The 18,783-nt window shown below is 41.3% G+C and overlaps 1 protein-coding gene across 1 annotated transcript in view; it reads left to right on the top strand.

The window, feature by feature from the left end:
- Positions 1–454: 454 nt before the first annotated feature.
- The window catches only part of LOC123984480 (adhesion G protein-coupled receptor A2-like), a 38,335-nt gene continuing 20,006 nt past the window's right edge, over positions 455–18,783 (top strand). Inside the window, exons 1-2 of the mRNA XM_046071394.1 lie at positions 455–1,135; positions 15,621–15,692. Coding sequence (XP_045927350.1) covers positions 918–1,135; positions 15,621–15,692 — 290 coding nt within the window. The 5' untranslated portion in view covers positions 455–917. The remainder of the gene's footprint in view (positions 1,136–15,620; positions 15,693–18,783) is intronic.

Consider the following 18,783-nt stretch of genomic DNA (forward strand, 5'->3'; position numbering starts at 1 on the left):
TCCTTTGCAGCTGTTTCTGAGTAAATGAAGAGAGTAAAACAAACAGCAACTCTTTTCATCACGCAGTGTAAATGTTTGTGTTTGCGAAATTATGCCTGACACATGGAGTGCATACTACTGTAGATCCTACAATTTGGGCCCAGGGATCTTCAGGGACCATTGGAGGTGGCACAGTTGAGAAAAAGCTTAATTTCATTGTTATTTGATCCTGTGATAACTCCCCTTTCACTGTTGCTTCCCAATTAACAAAAGGAATACAAGGAAACAGTCTTCTCTATTGTGATTGATTGATATCAGATATTATCAAATGGGTGTCTGTGGCCTCGTGTATTTATTTGGGATAGGAAAAGTTTAGAAGCCCACGTCTGTCAGGACAAGGCTGGGAGGGACTTTCTGGACACTGCGCAACAAGTCCGAGGGCGCAAGAAGTAGATGATGAGAGTGAATGACAACACTGCATGCAGTAGCTCAGAAAGGAGACGGATTTTAAGTGGATGATTGGGTACGATGTTATTCCCCAGCCACATATTTAATTCATGCCGCCGCTTGGAGAGGATGTGTCGCAGTAAAGTTTATCCGGACTTTGAAAGCGCGCCGTTGGAAGTTTTCCCTACGCATGCCGCAGCACAGAAAGCAGGTTGTACGACCTACTATAACACAGAATGGCAAAGATGCAGCTTTTCACACCCATGATGTTTTACTTTTCTCTCGGGTTTAATCGTAAAAGTAGCGCTGAAAGTTGACAGCTATTGGGGACGCGGCAGGTGAGCAGCAACGCGTGAGATTTGGACTGCAGCTCGATCTCCAGGCTGCACTTTAATGTAACGGAAGGCAATGTGAAATGGTCCCGACTTGTCATAGAAGCTGGGAGGATATAACTTGAAAGGAGCGCGTATTTAAAAGGATTTCAGTCCACCATGAGAGCGTTGAGTTTGCTGTGCGTAATAGTCGGGCTGTGGGAGTCGAGCCTGAGCAACAGAAACTGTCCGGACCTGATCGTTGACAGCTGTCACTGCTCGGCTGAGAGGTCCAAGGAGCTGAGCAGGCAGCACGTCCGAGTCAAAGTTGTGTGTGATGATGTGGACTTGATGGACACCCTGCAGCCAAGTTTCTTACCCAACAGAACCGTTTCTCTGTAAGTAGGTTTCATTAACAGTGTTCATTTTAACAGACAGGACCACGTCCCAGGACCCCAACCAGATTTTGGATTTTTATTTTTTATTTTAAATGTTTTATTTTGTATTGAATCAGATATTTGATCTGGACTTTAGCAAATTGTAGCAAACAATACAAGTGAGAAGTCCAAACTAATTTTCTTTTTCTGAACTTGGGATACTGTCTAGTGGATGGAATTTTTCCCTAAAGGGCCCCTGGAGATCCTTAAATCCCAGTTTGGGAACCTAAACGCATGGGCAAGAGCATTAAGTGTTATAAATTGATTCCATAAGGTTCCAACAGATTCACCAGTAAGTCTTGTATCCAGGATAAATTAGTTTTAGAAGGGTATCAGACAGAATAAATCAACAAACTGCAGTTTATAACTGTATTATTATGAATATTAATGATGCTATATGGATTAAAATATCATAATGCGGTTGCTTAACTCACCAACATTATAGAAGCACTGCAATAACACCTTGGGGAAGCAAAAAAAAAAAAGAAAAAAGATAAGATGACTTTAAATAGCAATCAGTGAGAAATAGTTGCCTCTATGCTAGTTTGTCATGGTATAAAATTGCAAACAGAACCTTGTTAAAATGCTTGTATTTCATACTTTTTCCCTATCAAAGACCGTCCAACAGAACATTGTATTGTGGATACTGATTAGTCCAATAATAGTATACCTGTCTATTTGACCTGAAACAATCAGCTGTTTAATCAATATGTCAGTAACAATTCTGATAATTTATTAATTGTCACTTAATCAGGAAAGAATCAATATGCCAAATGCCATATTTGTTGACCCCAGCCTCTTGAACCTGAGCATTTACTGCTTTTCTGTGTTGTATATAATTTGAAATGGAATATGTTTAGTATTAGAGTTGACGTCCCTGTGGGCTTAACAATCTAAACAAGTAATTGAAAAATAAAATCAAGAGATTAATTGATAATGAAAAATATTATTATTGTAACTTTCATTTAATTGAGTAAATTCATTGAAATCAAGATCTGTTTTTCAAGAAACATCTGAGTACAGCAGAAGAAATGAGAACAGAGATAAGACACGCAGCCAGTCATACATAAGCTTATATGAACAGCATCAGAAACAAGCACACATCTCTAAAAAGGTCTAAAATGAAAAGTTATATATAACCCCGAAGGCGGTCTTACCAAGTTCAGTATTTACTGGTGGGGCATCAAGAATTAGCCAATCCTGCGATCTGCTCTGATGAACAGAAGTTTGCAATTTGAAAACAGGTGTGATATACTGACGCAGCTTTAGTAGGAGACATTTATAACTTAAAATGATAGTGTAGTTGTCCTCTTGTTGCTATGTTGCTATCACGTAGGAAACTGATGAGTACCATATCTATCTTGCACCCATACCGTCTACACTGTAAGATAGTTGGCTGCAGCAGCATGTCCTTGAAAACCTTGCTCGTATTACTGTATTAGGCTACTGATCCTAACTGTTGCTTAATGTGCTTTTGGACCCGTTGTGGTCCTCAGAACCCACGTTTGAGAACTATTGTCCCTGTGTGAACCACCATTTGAGCCTCACCTGTCTTGTGTTGTTAAATTTTCACCTCTGCATAAATCTTTTCCCTCTTACCGTTATTCAAACATAGTTTTTGCACTTAGACGAGGAGAAGCCTCCCTTAGCATTCATCTGTGTCTCTCTCTTGCAGATGAAATAGCACTTCAAACACTTGAGGGGTTGATAACTTTCCCCACACGTTGCCCCTCTCTCTGCAGGTGCACAGATTGACTGCTAGATTAATAGACTGTTTTATTCTTGGAAACTTGAGGTCTGCCTTCGGAGAGTGAAAGTAAATACTAAATTTAAAGGCCCTTGACAAGTTACAGTCGACCACTCATTCTGAACTAAGAGCACAGTTGATTAATGGTAGCACTTTGCTTACTGCAATTTATTTGGAGTGGTGCTTCCGTGTAGGCATGGGTACTTTTGTTCCTTTATGCAGAGTTGTTAAAGGCTTTGTTTTCAACATTCAGACTGGAGCTGTTTTGTAGCTTGCAGGTACTAACACAATTTGATTTTTAAAGTGGTCTACATAGATAAATCACACTAAGTCACAATAAGGCTTGAGGTGTGCTTTGACAATATACAGTAAGCACAAACTAACTGGCTTCGGATTGAAGCTTCTCGCACAGAATGACACCTTTTCCTAAGTTCACTAGAGAAATTTGTGGCTGTGTGTATGCTGTGTTATGATTAGACCAGTATAAATAAGCCTATTCCTCACTCAGTCCTATTCCTCCGTTAACTAAATCCTACAGTTGAGGTCTAGCTGGCCAGGAAGCAGTTTTCCTGCGTTAGGAAATGTGACCTTTGTCAGGCTGAAGTGGCCTCCCTGCTCACTCTTTTGTTTAGATGTGCTGTGCAAATAAACAGATATATGAAGGGAAGTACGCACATACCGATCTCCCCCTGTAGACTGCCCATCAAATCCCCCAAATGTCTCCTTGCGTGCTTCCTTCGTTTTCTCCTGATTTCACCACCTATGTAGACTACGAGATTCTTGTAGATTAATTTCCCCAATGACAGCTCAAGCACAGTGCGTCACGTTCAAGTATACTAACCCAGATCGAAATGTCACCTCTAATTAAAGGGAGAGATTGGGCTTTGTTGCTATAAAATGTTTATGAGGAACGAACCCTGCAATATTGCACAGCCTTGCAAATACCTAAGAAAAACAACTTCACAAGCAAATGAAAGAACCTCAGCAAAAATAAGAGAGATGGACATTAACTTTATGCAAGAGTGTGTCAGTAACTCTGGGTAGCACAATGCCCCCGATTAACACCTCAGATTGTTTTCCTTATCGTCCATTGGGGAGGGGAGTCAGGGAGACTTGGAGCTCCGCCTGACAGCTCTGTTGACCTTGGGACCTATCTGGTGTAATGGTTTCAACGCTGCCGAGCAGCAAGGGCACTGCCTCTCTGCAGAGAGTAGCAGCTGAAATTGTAGCCGACACCTGTCTCAGGCTCTGCGCCAACAGGAGGAGTCACCACCTGTCCGAGGGAGACGAGGGACACATTGTGGAAGAGACAAGGGGATAGAGTGAAGATAGGAGATAGAGATGGAGAAGCAGTGGAAGAGCCAACCGAGGAATAGAGGAAGTGTCAGAGAGGACGCTGGGAACGTGGGGATGGGAAGTTTTTGGTAAAACGTCACTTGACAGCTGAGAGTGAGGCTCAGTGATGTGACTGCCACAAAGGGATTATTTGGACTAGGAGGAGCTTGTCGCACAGAAACAGCTGATTGTAACCGAGTCTCCTCACTCCTGGAAACAGAATGTAAAGAGAAACACACTGTGCACTTACAGTATATAACTGGAAAAAAATGTAGAAACTTCTTACTAACGTCTTATAAAGAACTACAACTGCTTCCCCGCTGTTGTGTTGTAAGCCACTCCAGAGTATTAAAAACTGTATTGTAGTCCAACAAAAAGCTGTGTAAATTTTGGCACTTGATTTTGATATTGGCTTAGCCTTTTAATAAAAATCTATATTATTTAAAGTCACATTTTAGTCATTTGATTAGTGTATAAATAATATTGCAGCAATATTCCTTTAGTGAACATCAAGCTGGGGTCTTAGACGGCTTACAGTGATCTTTCTTTCATTTATACCCAGTGGTGGAAGAAGTACTCAATTTTCCTACTTAAATAAAAGTACAGATACCACACTAAAATGTTACTCAATTAAAACTAAAAGTCATCCAGTAAAATACTATTTAAGAAATTACCTGGTTTTATCAAAAGAAAACAAAGTACCACACATTCAAATCTATAGATCTTACAGAAAGCAGTTGAATACAGCAGTTAAAGTAAATCACAATTAATAAAAGCGAGTCGCAAGAGGACAAGTGAATATTTCCTATACTGTGCAGTGGATTACACTGCATCATCACTCTGCTGACGTGGTAGTATTCTTTAGACTGTCTGACAGACACCAAACTGTTTGGGACTGTATGTCAGGATGTCACAAGGAGGTGGAAACCAAAACTAACTGAAATCACTTGATCACTGATCAGGCAGAAATCAGCGATGCGAAGTCAATTCGCACATATATTTGTTTTTCAGTTCTCCTCCACTTAGGTGGGCTGCAAGCTTTTCTTTTCTTTTGGCGATGGTCTCGTGCGGAATGCACCAGAGTAAAAAGTCATTATTTGGCTTAGAAATGTAGCAAAGTAAAAGTTTCAACAAACAAAAGGACACAAATGTTTGGGCTATGCTCAACGTTCAGAATAACCGACATAAATCATTGCATTCATTTTTGTCAGTAACAACTGAGAAGTTTTCCAAATTTCAGACTTGCCTTGCTTTGGTCTTGTATTGTATAACCCAGTCACTTTTATCTTCTTTTCAACTTTGTTTGTTGACTCCATCTTATCATCTTTTAACTGCCCACTCCTGAGTTAAAACCGCCCGCTCCCACGTGTGTTGGGTCCCGTGGGACTTGTGGGATTCCAATCCCAATGCAGCTCTCTAGTACAAATCCAGAATATAAATACTTAAGTACAGAGGTGTGAAATAATGAAGTACAAATACTTTGTTACTTTACCTCTGTTCATACCCATATTCTCTGAACACGAAAGACGACTAAAAGTAATGTTAAAGCGACCATAATCAATATTTGTATATTGATTATAACAATACATAACTAAATATCCAAATAAATCAAATCATATAGATAAATGTATTTGAATGTGAAATGTAGTGATACAGATTATTACCCAACTCTGCAGTGCTCAGTTCTCTGAAGCTTTGTATGACTTTAAGCTCTCCTCTCTCATTGAGTCATTTGTGTTCACCCGCTAAATGCTACCTGCTCAGCACCAAATGGCATACAGACAAAGTCAGCGACTAGCTGGTGAGCAGACTGGATCATTAGTGGTTAAAGAGTGGTCCGATATTTCCCTTTAGCAGAGACCAAAAACAGAGCTAAAAGAGACTTACATTCGTCACTTCAAATGAATGATAATGTTGCTCTGTGACTGCTGGATGTGTGAAGAGGCAGTTGAGGATCAGTTTTTTTCAATCAGGATCTTTTATATGTGATTATGTAGAAGCATGCAAAGAAAATAAGAAGTTTGCATCAAAACATTCCATTCCATTTGTTCATTTGTCCATTCATCTGTTGTTTACATTAATGTTAAAGCTTTTGGTGAAATTGTAAGAAATTGTTTCATCTGGTTTTCATCTCCAAAGGTTACTTTTTACTTTGTTTTAGTTTTGTTTGAGTTTCATTTATGTATTTTTAATCATTTTTGTTGACAAAATGAACCCTGGCAAGCAGCCTTAAACAAAACCTTTCAAAGCCTGGTTCTGTCCCATTCGAAGTTCGAAATGAGTACGTTTGGTCTGGGCCGAACCCAAATCCTGGAGGTGTTTGGCATAAAGTAGCCTGCTCTGTGGGCCCTCTATATCATCATCATCATCATCCTTTCAAAGACAGACAGGAGGGGCTGTTTGCGGTGTCTAGAGGGAAGTGATCAGGATGTTGCCGTAGCTGGATCCAAACCACTACAGGACCATGTCAGTCATCATGCCAGTGTAGAGGAGGACCCAGGAGACACCACAGGAAGCATTGCTGTAAATACGCTGGTGGCTTTTAAATTAAATGATGCTACACTGTTGGTGGACAGTTTGCGAGATCTGCTATAGCACGATCAAAGGAGTATTAATAGTATTGATTTCTGTTCATCTTCGTGAACAAAGCTGGCATGTCAGAACACAATTCATTTTCTCGTTTCTTTTCCTTAAAGTGACTTTTTCTGCATACTCTCTTTTTTTTGTATCGCTATAAATATAATTCTGTATTCTCTCTCGCCTATTCACTCCCTCTCTCTTATTTTCCCTTCGCTGTTATTCCTTGGGGGCTTTTTTTCTCGTCTGCCGAGGTGCTGTTTGTGCTCTACCCTCTTCAGAGTTCTGAGTACTTCTACATGAATATTTCATTGACATGCACACCGCCCGCCCATATTCTCCTGTGCATTAACTCACTGACAAACCCTGTGAGCACACACAGCATCAGGACACAACGCTTTAAATGGTATGTCACACATATACATAGAGAGCTGGCTGTATTTCTAAAGAGATGTGACCAAAATGACCCAGAAAATATGTTGTATCTAACATCTCACACTGCATGCAAGGAGCCATGCCAATCTCTCGTTCTCTCTCTGGCCCCTCTGTTGGCTTCTCTCGTGCTTATCTCCAGTGAAATGGAAGATTTACTTAAAAAACAACAAAATATTCATCTTTAGATGAGTGCTCTCTCCAATATCAGCCGTCTAAGCCCCAGAGGGCGTAATACTTTTAGATTTCCAGCACTTTCAGCTCTACGAAAGCTAAAGCCAAGAACATTTGCCCTTGTGTTATCTGTGTGCTCAAGAAGCGTGAGGTCGGGGCCGATCCTTAATGTTGCTGCGTATTAGAAGCTGCCAGTCTCCTTAAAGAGTAGCTATTGATTCATCTCTTTACCAGCGAAGGGTTAGTATTTTGTCAAGGTTTCTTCCAGGCTTCTGTGGACATATATTGATACATCACTCAGAGATTGTACAGGTCCACTCGCTTTCAGACTGGCTGTTTGGAAAGCTCTGTAACTACTGTTCCTGTGGCGGGCTTTAAAGAAACAGCTGATCAGTTTTGCTTTAGACAATAATGATTCAGTGATCGAGAGTTCATGACTGCCGGGGGAGAGAGGAGTCTGTAAAGTGTGCTAAAGCCTTGAAAAACCAAGAATCTGTCAAAACCCAGACTTACTATCTAAAAATATTAGGTTATGATAAATACGCTGTCTGCCAAGGATACTTCTCTGCTTTGCTATCCCTGCCTCCTCCGTACACCACTGAGTAAATACTAAAGATACTTAAAGGATCATAAATCTGAGAGCAGAGGTGGGCAACTTAGAAGCTTGTTGTCTTTTCCCTATTTCCTGACTCATTGCAAAACAAGGTGATTAAAACCCTGATGTGTGTTGCTTCTGATGCAGGGTGTGATCACAGTGGGAAGCATATTGGCTCTCCTGCTTGTCTCACAGGAGCCTTGGCAGGCCTTTATCAGCGCTGTGTGCTGGTATGTCTGAATCAGGAAAGTCACTGTGTGTGTGTGTGTGTGTGTGTATGTGTGTGTGTGTGTGTGTGTATTTAAGTATTGACAGGTGTGATCTTGTATATTTGTCACTCAAATGCCACCCCCACACCATCCACACATGTTGCTCAGCTCAATCAAGGCAAGTCACTGATGTTACGTGGTTACATGACATGATGGTGAGCTGGATACTCTCAGATCGCCGATGACTCCAGCCAAGTAATTATAGGTAGTCGTAGGGTCCTTCACTTTGCTTCACATAGTATTTTAACATCTACCTTACACTGCTTTGTCTTTAGGACAATCAACTAATTATTTCTTGTCTAGCTTACTGGCAGCATCTATCTCATATTGAACACTGTTGGTGTTCAGAAGTATTTTATTGAAACTGAATCCACAATTGAATAAACGTTTGAGTCTCTTTTCAAATCAGTTTAGGTTTGGCTTCAGTAAGTAATGTTTTTATGAACTAAACTGGAGGATTCAGATGAGATCTGAATCCACTCTTTGTATGCTGAGAAGGCACTAAAAGACATTTTTTTTCATCTGCTTGCTACAACCGGAAAATGAGATGACCAGCATAGGAAATGTTAATTTAATTAATGTGACACATTGAAAAACGTGTAGCCTACTTACTGTGCACACGTCATTGTGAACAAGCTTGCTTAAAATACAAGGAGGAGGTGATGCAGAACCATTAAGTTGATGAACAGAAAATATTACAGTAACATGAGCATTGTACTGAAAGTGACCTGAAGCAATGTTATTTCACCAGACATTACTCATTTCTCTGTTGGTCTTGTTGGACTGCAAAAACACACAGTCCCCTTTAGATTGCTCAGAGTGGTTTGCACATTAATCACACACACAGCCGAAAGTTTTAGTATGGCATTTTGTCAAGTTGCTCTTAGAATTAATGTTAATTATAAAAGCTGGAGTCAGTGTTGGCTAAAAATGAGAAGCCTACTAACATTAGCTTAACATTATTTTAGTCAGCCAACTCATGTGGAATAAAGTGTATGTGGCTGTATAATATGCACAGCATTAATGGTTGCCATCACTCCTCACAAGGAAACATCAGGCTCAGCATGGCAGGGAGCGGGGTCAACTGGCTCGCAGGCTTCGCTACATTTTATACCCCACTGCTCTTGGCTAATAAAAAGTAACTTAAGAGATAAAATGTTCGATAAGAGATTAATTAGCGTGAGAACATAGCGATTCTGGGTTTTTTGCCATTCAGGATCTAAGATGAAGTGTTCAGGCTACATTTCTCATATTTGCCCACCTGTTTCCTGTTAAGTGGAGGAAGTTGCTGCTTCTCCTTGAATCCTCTTTGATTTCAAAAAGAGCTCATTATATCCAATAAGTAAGTAAGTAAGTATTTTATTAATGTAGTTATGCAATATGCACTACTAGCTAACACACCACTTATTCTTAGCATCAAAATGTTATAGTCCTAACATTTCTAGCCAGGCTTTTATGGGACAGGATCCTGAAACTAACCAGAGTGAGGCAAATCACTTAAAAATTATAACTGAGTCTTGCAAAACCAGTCAATATATCTCTGTCCTTTTGCACATTGGTGCAGTTGTACCACAAAAACTTGTAAACGTACTGTGTAGAGCGGTGTCCCTGCTGTCATGGTGCTGTCATCCAGAGACCATGTGAAGCTCTGTTAATATGTACATCTGTAGGTAACCCCTGAAGCAACATTTCTTTCCAGTCCAAGGTCAATATTAGTAGATATGAAACATGTTATTTTAGTAAGCTCGGTGTAGTAACTCGATCTTCTAAAATAACGGATGGGTTTGGCTGTTTGAAGAGACGTGGCTAAACCTTGAGGCCAGCGGATCTAAATGTTTGTAATAGCTCACATTGTGATCTTTACTCCACTTGGTCCTCACGATTGCTGTGTTGGATGGCGTCTGCTGAAGCTATTTTTGATTCTGTTCTCCTGTAATAATATAGTTGGATGTCTCTGGTGCATGGCAGGCTAGTTTCTAGATGACTTTTTTGTTGGACCTCACAGAAATATCCCAGCTATGGCGTGGAGGGAGCCAGAGCTCCTGTTTTATGGAAGAATTGATATGAATATTTTTCAATCAGTCCTACCTAAGGACTGAGGACTAAGGACTGAAGCAAACTTTGATTTTCGAATTCTGAAATTTAGGGCTTCAGCTATAGATTACTTTCATTATCATAGTCTAAAGTGAAGTCTTTAAATTGCTTGTTTTGTCCAACCAATTGCCCAGATTTTTTTCGGTTTTAGTTTTTTATCATATAAAACCAGTAACATCACATTTGAGAAGCTGGAACCCTCTCATGTCTGACATTGTTACTCGAAAAAGGATTTAAATGATAATCAGTTAGCAAAAATAGTTGTTAATTGTCGGACGATTGATAAACCATCTCAACATTCATTGCAAGTCTAAAAAGACTTTTGAATATATTTATTTGATTAAATGGGAAGTAAAAAAGAATGAATAGTAAACTATCCAACAACATCATAACCTTGTGATTTTGAGCTCGCAAAAAAACCCATATTCACACAAAAATGCTCTATGTCAAATGGCAGAATTGCAAAAGTGCAAGAATTACAAGGTATACGCTTGTGGTAAAACTACTTGTATGTAGACTATACGCATCTGGCTGTGGCTGGTACTGAAACACAGGAGGCAATGACATAAACCATTTGCTGCAGCCCACAGAGACAATACTGAAGCCGTGCTCCTCCCTCATTGAGATCAGCTTATCCGCAGAGAACATAATTGATAATGTAAATAGAGAGTTTGGACGGACGCTCCAGAAGTTTGTCATGGGCTGTTTACAAAATGTTCAATTCGGTTTTTCCTGTGATTTCCTGGACATTACGCAGAAGCCTGAGATAGGCATGCAGAGGTCGGCAAGCAGACGCACACACACGCGCACACACACACACACACACATAGGCACAGCATAGCACAGCACAGGACACGCTTGAGTTTGCACAAACAGAGGCTGCCTGTCCCTGAGTGGGATGTCCGTCCGCAGAGGGAGGTGGTGTAGCGGTCTGGGGAACAGAAGGGAGACATGGGACAAAACACAGTGACAGCATTGGTATCCCATGATCTCAGCGTCGACTACCTTCAGAGAGCTGCTGCACTTTTTCTGAACATGAAGTGATGCTCTTTTAGAGTAAGGTCCTAGATAAATAGATAAATAAACAAATAAATCTGTGTGAAATATTGTGAAATTGACCCGTTCAGTTTTCCAAGTAGTTTCTCACCATGTCCAGCTGACTCCATGCTGGCTTATATCTGCTGCAATTTTCTGCTCTCAAAGAGCTTTGTGTCAAGATGAATGCAAACTGACAGAAACCCAGTAGTATATTGATGTCTGGATCAACAACAATAAAAATCCATATGAATTGTTGCTTACACACTTTTACCTCCCTTAACGGCTCTCTGTAAATCTTATGGTCCATTCCCACACAGCTCAGGTATTCTGATTGATTTTAGGTAAAAGAGAGGTATTTTACAAGATTCCACATGTCCTATTACCGTTTGCTAAACCCAGACCCCGAAGAGCGATTGTCCAATAGCAACTGTAACTAGCCATGGCAGCCTTCGGATTTCTCCACATGCCGAAATGGTTTCCATGGGCTATAATAATAGCATTACTAAATATTTTAAGATAAGTTTAGAAAGTTTTGAGAATGGTATCTTTATTATAATTTTGGCGTAGCTATGCACGTAGCCATGCATTTATACTTGTGCATCGGTGTCTCCGTTGTTCTGCAATTACACCACCAAACGCTAGTTGGCAGTAGTGCTACAGCATCGACTTTTTCCGTCCGTACCGTAAAATTGTATACGTGTGGTTATAGAGTTTTCAAAGGTTATCGACCAGATGGATCACATTCTGATAGTGAAACAAGTCATTTTGCTCGGGTTGTGACAGTCAAATATATTTATTCACTGTGTTACAGCCGCTGGTTTGGCCGCTACTTCATCAAATCACGGAGCACTTCCTGACGGCTGGGGAGGCATGAGCCTACCCAGCCGACCACTCACAGTTCTTACGGTCCGTGTTGCCCCGATGTGTAGTTACATTTTTGAGGAGGTGCACATCCGGCTACGGTGTAGGCTACGGTGACTGGAACATCCGTTTAGGGTTTTAGGTTAGATAAAGCCGATAAAATATTTTAGCTACAGTTGTAAATTCAGCTGATAAAATCCATGGCCATGGACTTGCTTTTGTTTACTTCTACTTCTTACATCAGTTGCTTAGACTGTATATAAGAAGTGGACGTAGTCAAGGTGACGTCACGCAATGGCTTCTGGACTGCCGTTTTGAAACCTCGACTTCTTTTTGCTACCAGAGGAGTCGCCCCCCTGCTGGCCATTCGATAGAATGCAGGTTTAAGTTATTTCCGGGTGGCCTCACTTTTCAAACCTGGCGGTTCCCGCTTGATCAGTTGTTGACTAATGACTATAAATTCCAAATCTGCTAATAGTCTTTTCTGACTTACTTGGCCACCAGTTATTTGTAAATATGTCTAATTCTGAAATAGTTGAGACATGATATCCTCAGAAGTTTGCTTTTGAGGCAGACCCAAATGTAAATACAATCTTGGATGTTGACATGAATTTGCTGACACAAGTTTGTGTCCATCCTGGCCTTTCGCTGAAAGGGGACTTCCTATTTTCAATCATGCTTTTCCTGCAAAGACAACTGTTATCACTCTGGGGAAATATAGGTACTTTCCCCAAAGAATATGCATAAGCAAGCTTGTTAAATTAAGAAACAAACGTTTTAGACTATTTATTCTTGTCTCATTGTCTAGAAAATAACAAAGTTTTCATACATTCTTCTGACCAAATGTTAAGTTTTTTTTGTGTATGACTAGTTTGCATGTGCGTTTGTGCAGTGCGAGTCTTCACCGTGACATTTTCAGTGTACAGTTTTGCTCTGCTCCCCTCGCAGTTTGGCCAGCAATTTGCCCATTCAGCACAATGCATTGTGGGAACCCAGTGCTTAATCCCAGGGTTAAAATTGAGTATACGTTTGCTGCAACCATAACGAGCGCTCTGTCGTCACATAGGAGACGGGTGACACATCCCAATTACCCCTCTCCTCCCTAAACCTGGCCAATCACTGTCAGAACCTTGTTAAAGAAAGATGGGAAGGTGGTAGAAAAGAGCAAGGGAGGGAGCTGACCTTGTGCAAGTGTGTGTGTCTGTGAACGTGTGTGTGTGGTCATATGCTGACAGGAGATACACAACATCACACATGCAAAGAAGTGCTCCGGCCAGCAGATCACATGGGCATGCACAAATCCACAGCGTCACAGACACAGAGCAGCCCTGCAGCGGATGATTTAAGAGCTGGCTGGAGCAATCAATATTTCAGCAGATATGAAATCCAGAAACGCCATCCAAGGTGTATTTAAAATGATGTGAATCTGGGCTGTAGAATAAGCGCAATATAAATCATTAGCTGCTCACCCTGTTTTACCGTGCAGCTTACAGCTTTGTCGGAAATTCTGTGTGTGTGTGTGTGTGTGTGTGTGTGTGTGTGTGTGTGTGATGAGAGGGAGAGCAAGATTTTAGAGGATTTTACAAAGCTGAGCTTTTTAATAACAAAACTAACACCAAATACAAGCCAGCAAAATGGGCTGTCAGAAGTTCTATATTGGTTTAAAAGCAAAATATTCAACATTTCTCTTAGATTTTTTAAAATCTGATTGGTACGCAGAAGTATGTGGCATTACCTACTGCACTTCCTAACCTAAACCCGCACTTTAAACCAGAAGAGAAGAGCACACAAAACAGTCCAGACAAATCTCTAAGCTGAAACTGGTTGAACTTTGGCAGAAAATATTGTGTTCATGGAGTATCCCATCGCCCGTAGTGGGAAGCTAATTTAGAAAATATATTTCACAGCCTTTAAACTTGGAGCCATTTATGACTTTACTGAAACTGTATTTCTTGTTTCTATTTTATTGTATTTTATTCAATTATTTGCCTTATGTAAAGTATTTTGAATTGTTTGAAAGGATTCACACAAACCCCACTTCCCTTGCCTATAACCTTACAAAAACATTTCTTAATCCTCATGTGGTGCACTGCACTACCTGTGCTGTCACGTTCTGTCACTATCACTGTGTTTCCAGCAGTAACTGGCTCTAAGGTGCTTATGGCTTAGTGTGGCCAGGTTATACTGGACAAACATAGTGGAAGTTGTTAGCAGGGTGGATGAGTAGACTTTATCCCGTGTCTGAAATGTCTCTGGCACTCGGCCTTATGTGGCCTAACAAGTCACTGTGGGATTTTTTTTCTAAAATAACATCGGACTGTACTGTATGTTTTATAGTGTGAGAGTGTGTGTTTGTGTGTGTGTGTGTGTGTGTGTGTACACGTCATTATTAACATTTTGTCATTATCCTCTCTATAAGACTTAGGTTTGTAGGTTTGTAGGTTATGTTAAAGGTTAACAATAACCACAGAGTGCTGGGGATTAAGGTAGTAGGGGTTAAGGAAATACTACAGTCCACAGAGAGACCTCACAAGTATAGTATAAGTGTAGGTGCATGTGTGTGTGTGTGTGTGTGTATGATTTGTGTCTATGTTTTCAGTCTGGTGTGTTAAGGTTTGAGGGCTCAAGTCCCAAGGCCCGGTATGTTGAATAATGTGATAAGACTTTGTGTTTGTGTGTGTGTGTGTGTGTGTGTGTGTGCCTACTAGTAACACACTCAGCAGGATGTCCTGTCCAAGCACTACTTTTCTTTTCTTGCCAGACAAATGCATCACCTGAAGAACATATAGTTTCTCATTTCAAAGGTCAGCACAGACATAATTCATCCAAACAAGTGGGCAGGAAAAGAAAACAAAGTGACGACTGTCACTGAAATAATCCAAATGGAGGCACTGCATCACCTCTGAATATTAATTCATCACTTCAAGATCCCTGTGGTGCGTTTCATTGATTTGTTTGCTGTTGTAATGTGAGCAATGGATGATTGAATTATGCTGAACAGGCGTTTCTTTAAGCTTTTCTATTGGGCTGATATTTTAACATGGGGGAGTGGAGGACTGGGGTGGGTTGGATCATTACCTATCTTAACCACAAACGGCCATAAACAAGACAGAAACGTGGCTGGGATGAGTAATTTACAACCGCAATCTCATCTGACGTAAATCCTTATCTCTTGCCAACATATTGACAGTGAGAGGATAAACTATTTATCAGCCATTTGAATAACTAATTTCCTGCAGCTCTATTTTACAAAATGTACCTCCCTTCACCCATTCTGTATGCTCACCTCATCTTCTGTCCCTCATATCGTTTGCCCCTAAACAGAAACCTGAGTAACAACAAGATCTCCCTGCTGAGGAATGGCTCCTTCTATGGCTTGGCTGCCCTGGAAAAACTGTGAGTACTTAAATCAAGCTCTCTTTACTGTTTTTCCCTCCCCAGAGTCCTATTAGCTGTCATCACAGGAGCCGCAGTGCTCTGTAGCAGGGAAAAGGCAAAAGGGGGGACATGGTGGGAATTACGAGATCCTTGCCCGGGTTTACCCTGCAGGAGGCTTGCCAGTGGTTTTCACCTTTTAGCTGTAATGCTTAACCTCAGTTACAACAGTAAATGTCTTAAAAGTGATAATATATAGCAAATTTTAAAGGCCAAACGCAGTGCAAGATGCCGAATCCATGTAGATGAGCCCCAAATCATATGCAATGTCCCAGAGGGCTGCATGCATGCAGCTTGATGATGAGCTCTATGATGGCTACCCTGGCTCACCCCGCCTGGCCCCTGTAGTCAACTATTGATTGCTTTCATCTATGTCCACTCCAGTGTTCACTGCTTTTCTACCTGATGGTGAAACTGACATTGGGTGATGATGAGGAAATCAGAGAGGGGCTGAAATCACACGGAGAGAACGGCTTGATAACTCTCTCCCTTTCAGTCAATCATCCTCAGATGTATGCGTGCACACTCTCACTCACTCTTAGAATCACACTTATTAGGCTCACACACACCTACACAAGCTACATCAGTGACTGCTTTGAATATTATTACAGTCAGTTGGCCCCCTTCTCCCTGACTACTTGACAGTTAAATTCCGATTGGGATAATGTCAGTGGAATAATTCTTCCCCTCTTCCACTCCTTTTTGGGTGGCTGTGTCGCTGGTCGACCTACAGGATGATGTTACCTGTCTCCCCGGGCCTTATTAGTGCCATTAAACCTTTCTACCCTCAGCCCTCCAGCTCCAGAGTGATGGAGAGATGATTGCGAGGCTTTTAAGGACACTCAGCCAAAGGTTTGTCAGGCTGACCTCTTGGAGCAGCAGTTGGTGTGCCCTATCCCTTCCTTCACCTCACTGCCTGGGTACAGCCTGTCCATCCGTCCCGCCACATGCAGCATTTGGCAGAGATATGTCTGTTGCTAGCAGTTGATGCCAAGCCAGGTATCCCCAGTGAGTTGAAAGTGGCGGACAGCTGTTCCCGCATCTGGCCCAACCCACTGACTGTCTGCCTGCCCGGCTGGCTGACTGACTGGATCTGAGGGTTGTGGTGATTTGGCAGCTGATTGACAAGCTTAATAACGCATGTGTTTTGTGTTTGCACCACTTGTGCTGTAGCTGTGTACCTTTCGGGGCAGGGATGGAAACATGGTGATCCCAGAGCAAGTTTTTCTTTGTCTGAAATGGAAATGAAAAATGGGTTCTGACAATTAAAGGCCCACCTTTTCTTATTTAGTTCTGGTGGTATCTGGCCACGCAGATAATTTTGGTTTAATTTGTGTTTGCTTTGAGACATGTTTCTCCCTCCACGTCAATACAATGTATGTGATTTCATTTTCATTTAGCTCATATTGCTTTGAGCTAAATGCTGCCATCAGCATGCTAACTTACTTTTAAAAAAGAATGCTTTAAAATTGGTGCAGCAGAGTCCAAGATATCCTGACTTTTGGGAATTTGCAAAGATTTTAGAAAGCTCCCTCCAGAGCCACACAAGACACACAGGCTGAGTAGTACTTCTTGTGACGAGTAAACTGACCTTTACATGCAAAATCAGTGAAGTTTCCCTATAGCTGTATTTTTAAAGGCTGTGAAGTTGATGATACACAGATCTACTTTTAGAGCAATCGTGCAGGGCAACGTTGCCGTCAATGGTAAAGAGTAAAGATTACTACCATAATCCGTGTTATAATGTGTTGAGTGCTGACACACAGACAAGAGATTTGGGCCCAAATGCAGACACTAAGCCAGAGCAGGTGCAGTTAATGATTTTAATGAACAGAATGAAAAGAATTTACAAAAATGCAGGAAATAATAATCCGAAGAGCAAGAATAAACAGAAATCCAAGGAAACAAAACCAACAATGAAGCCATAAATCCACAGGGTAATCCAAAAACCTGTGAAGACACAGTCAACTAATGATCTGACAACAACTGAAGCAAAGACAGAGACTTAAGAACATAAGAGGGAGGTGACAAAATGAGGCACATGTAGAACCCATTAGGTAATCGAGACATGTGAAAACGGTCAAACAAAGAAAATACAAAGAACGGAAGTAAAAGTTCTGAAAAGACAGAAGAACAGGAAGTGATTTAACAACAAAAACATATGAGGAAGGAAATTAACAGAAATCCATCCATCCATCGTCACCCGCTTATCCTGTGGGTTGCAGGGGGCTGGAGCCAATCCCAGCTGACATTGGGCGAAAGGCGGGGTACACCCTGGGCAGGAGACAAACAACCACTCACGCTCACACTCACACCCACGGACAATTTAGGGTCACCAATTAACCTAGACCGCATGTCTTTGGATGGTGGGAGGAAGCCAGAGCACCCGGAGAGAACCCACGCAGACACGGGGAGAACATGCAAACTCCACACAGAAAGGCCGGGGCAACCGGGGTTTGAACCTTCTTGCTGTGAGGCAAGAAGGTCGTGGCCGCCCTCATTAACAGAAATAAAACAGAAAAATAATAATGAGTGCCACTATTCCACACACCCCATTGATGCTGAGGCCAAAATCCCAGAGGCAGATGATTGAAACCTGGGCACATAAAACCAAGACATGGCACGGCTAGATATCAGGGTATAAGGGTGTAAGTGAGAAAACGTGTGTTTGCTGTTATTTGGGTTAACCAGTCCTTAAGATCATAGAGTATAAACAGGAAGTCTTCCATGATTTTGCATCAAGAGACTTTTCTTTTAGTATTGCAACTTATCAAACCTCATTAGGTGTGCCATCATAATACTCATCATCACCATCACATTCAAGTCCAGCATAAAAGCACATCAGCAACTTTATTTATCCCCCAAGGAATGATGCCTTTTAATGTGATTTGCTTCTATAGCCCAGATAGCGTCCTCTTAATGGATCCCTGTATGTTGGATGATGGCCTGGATCCCCCCATATGGGCACAAGCCCATTACCATCAGCCAAACTGGGTCCCATGGGAGCAAAGCAGGAACAAAGCTCATCACTGTTCTCTGGTCAGGACACTGA

This window comes from Micropterus dolomieu, linkage group LG15 (assembly GCF_021292245.1).
Source record: "Micropterus dolomieu isolate WLL.071019.BEF.003 ecotype Adirondacks linkage group LG15, ASM2129224v1, whole genome shotgun sequence".
Lineage (NCBI taxonomy): Eukaryota > Metazoa > Chordata > Actinopteri > Centrarchiformes > Centrarchidae > Micropterus > Micropterus dolomieu.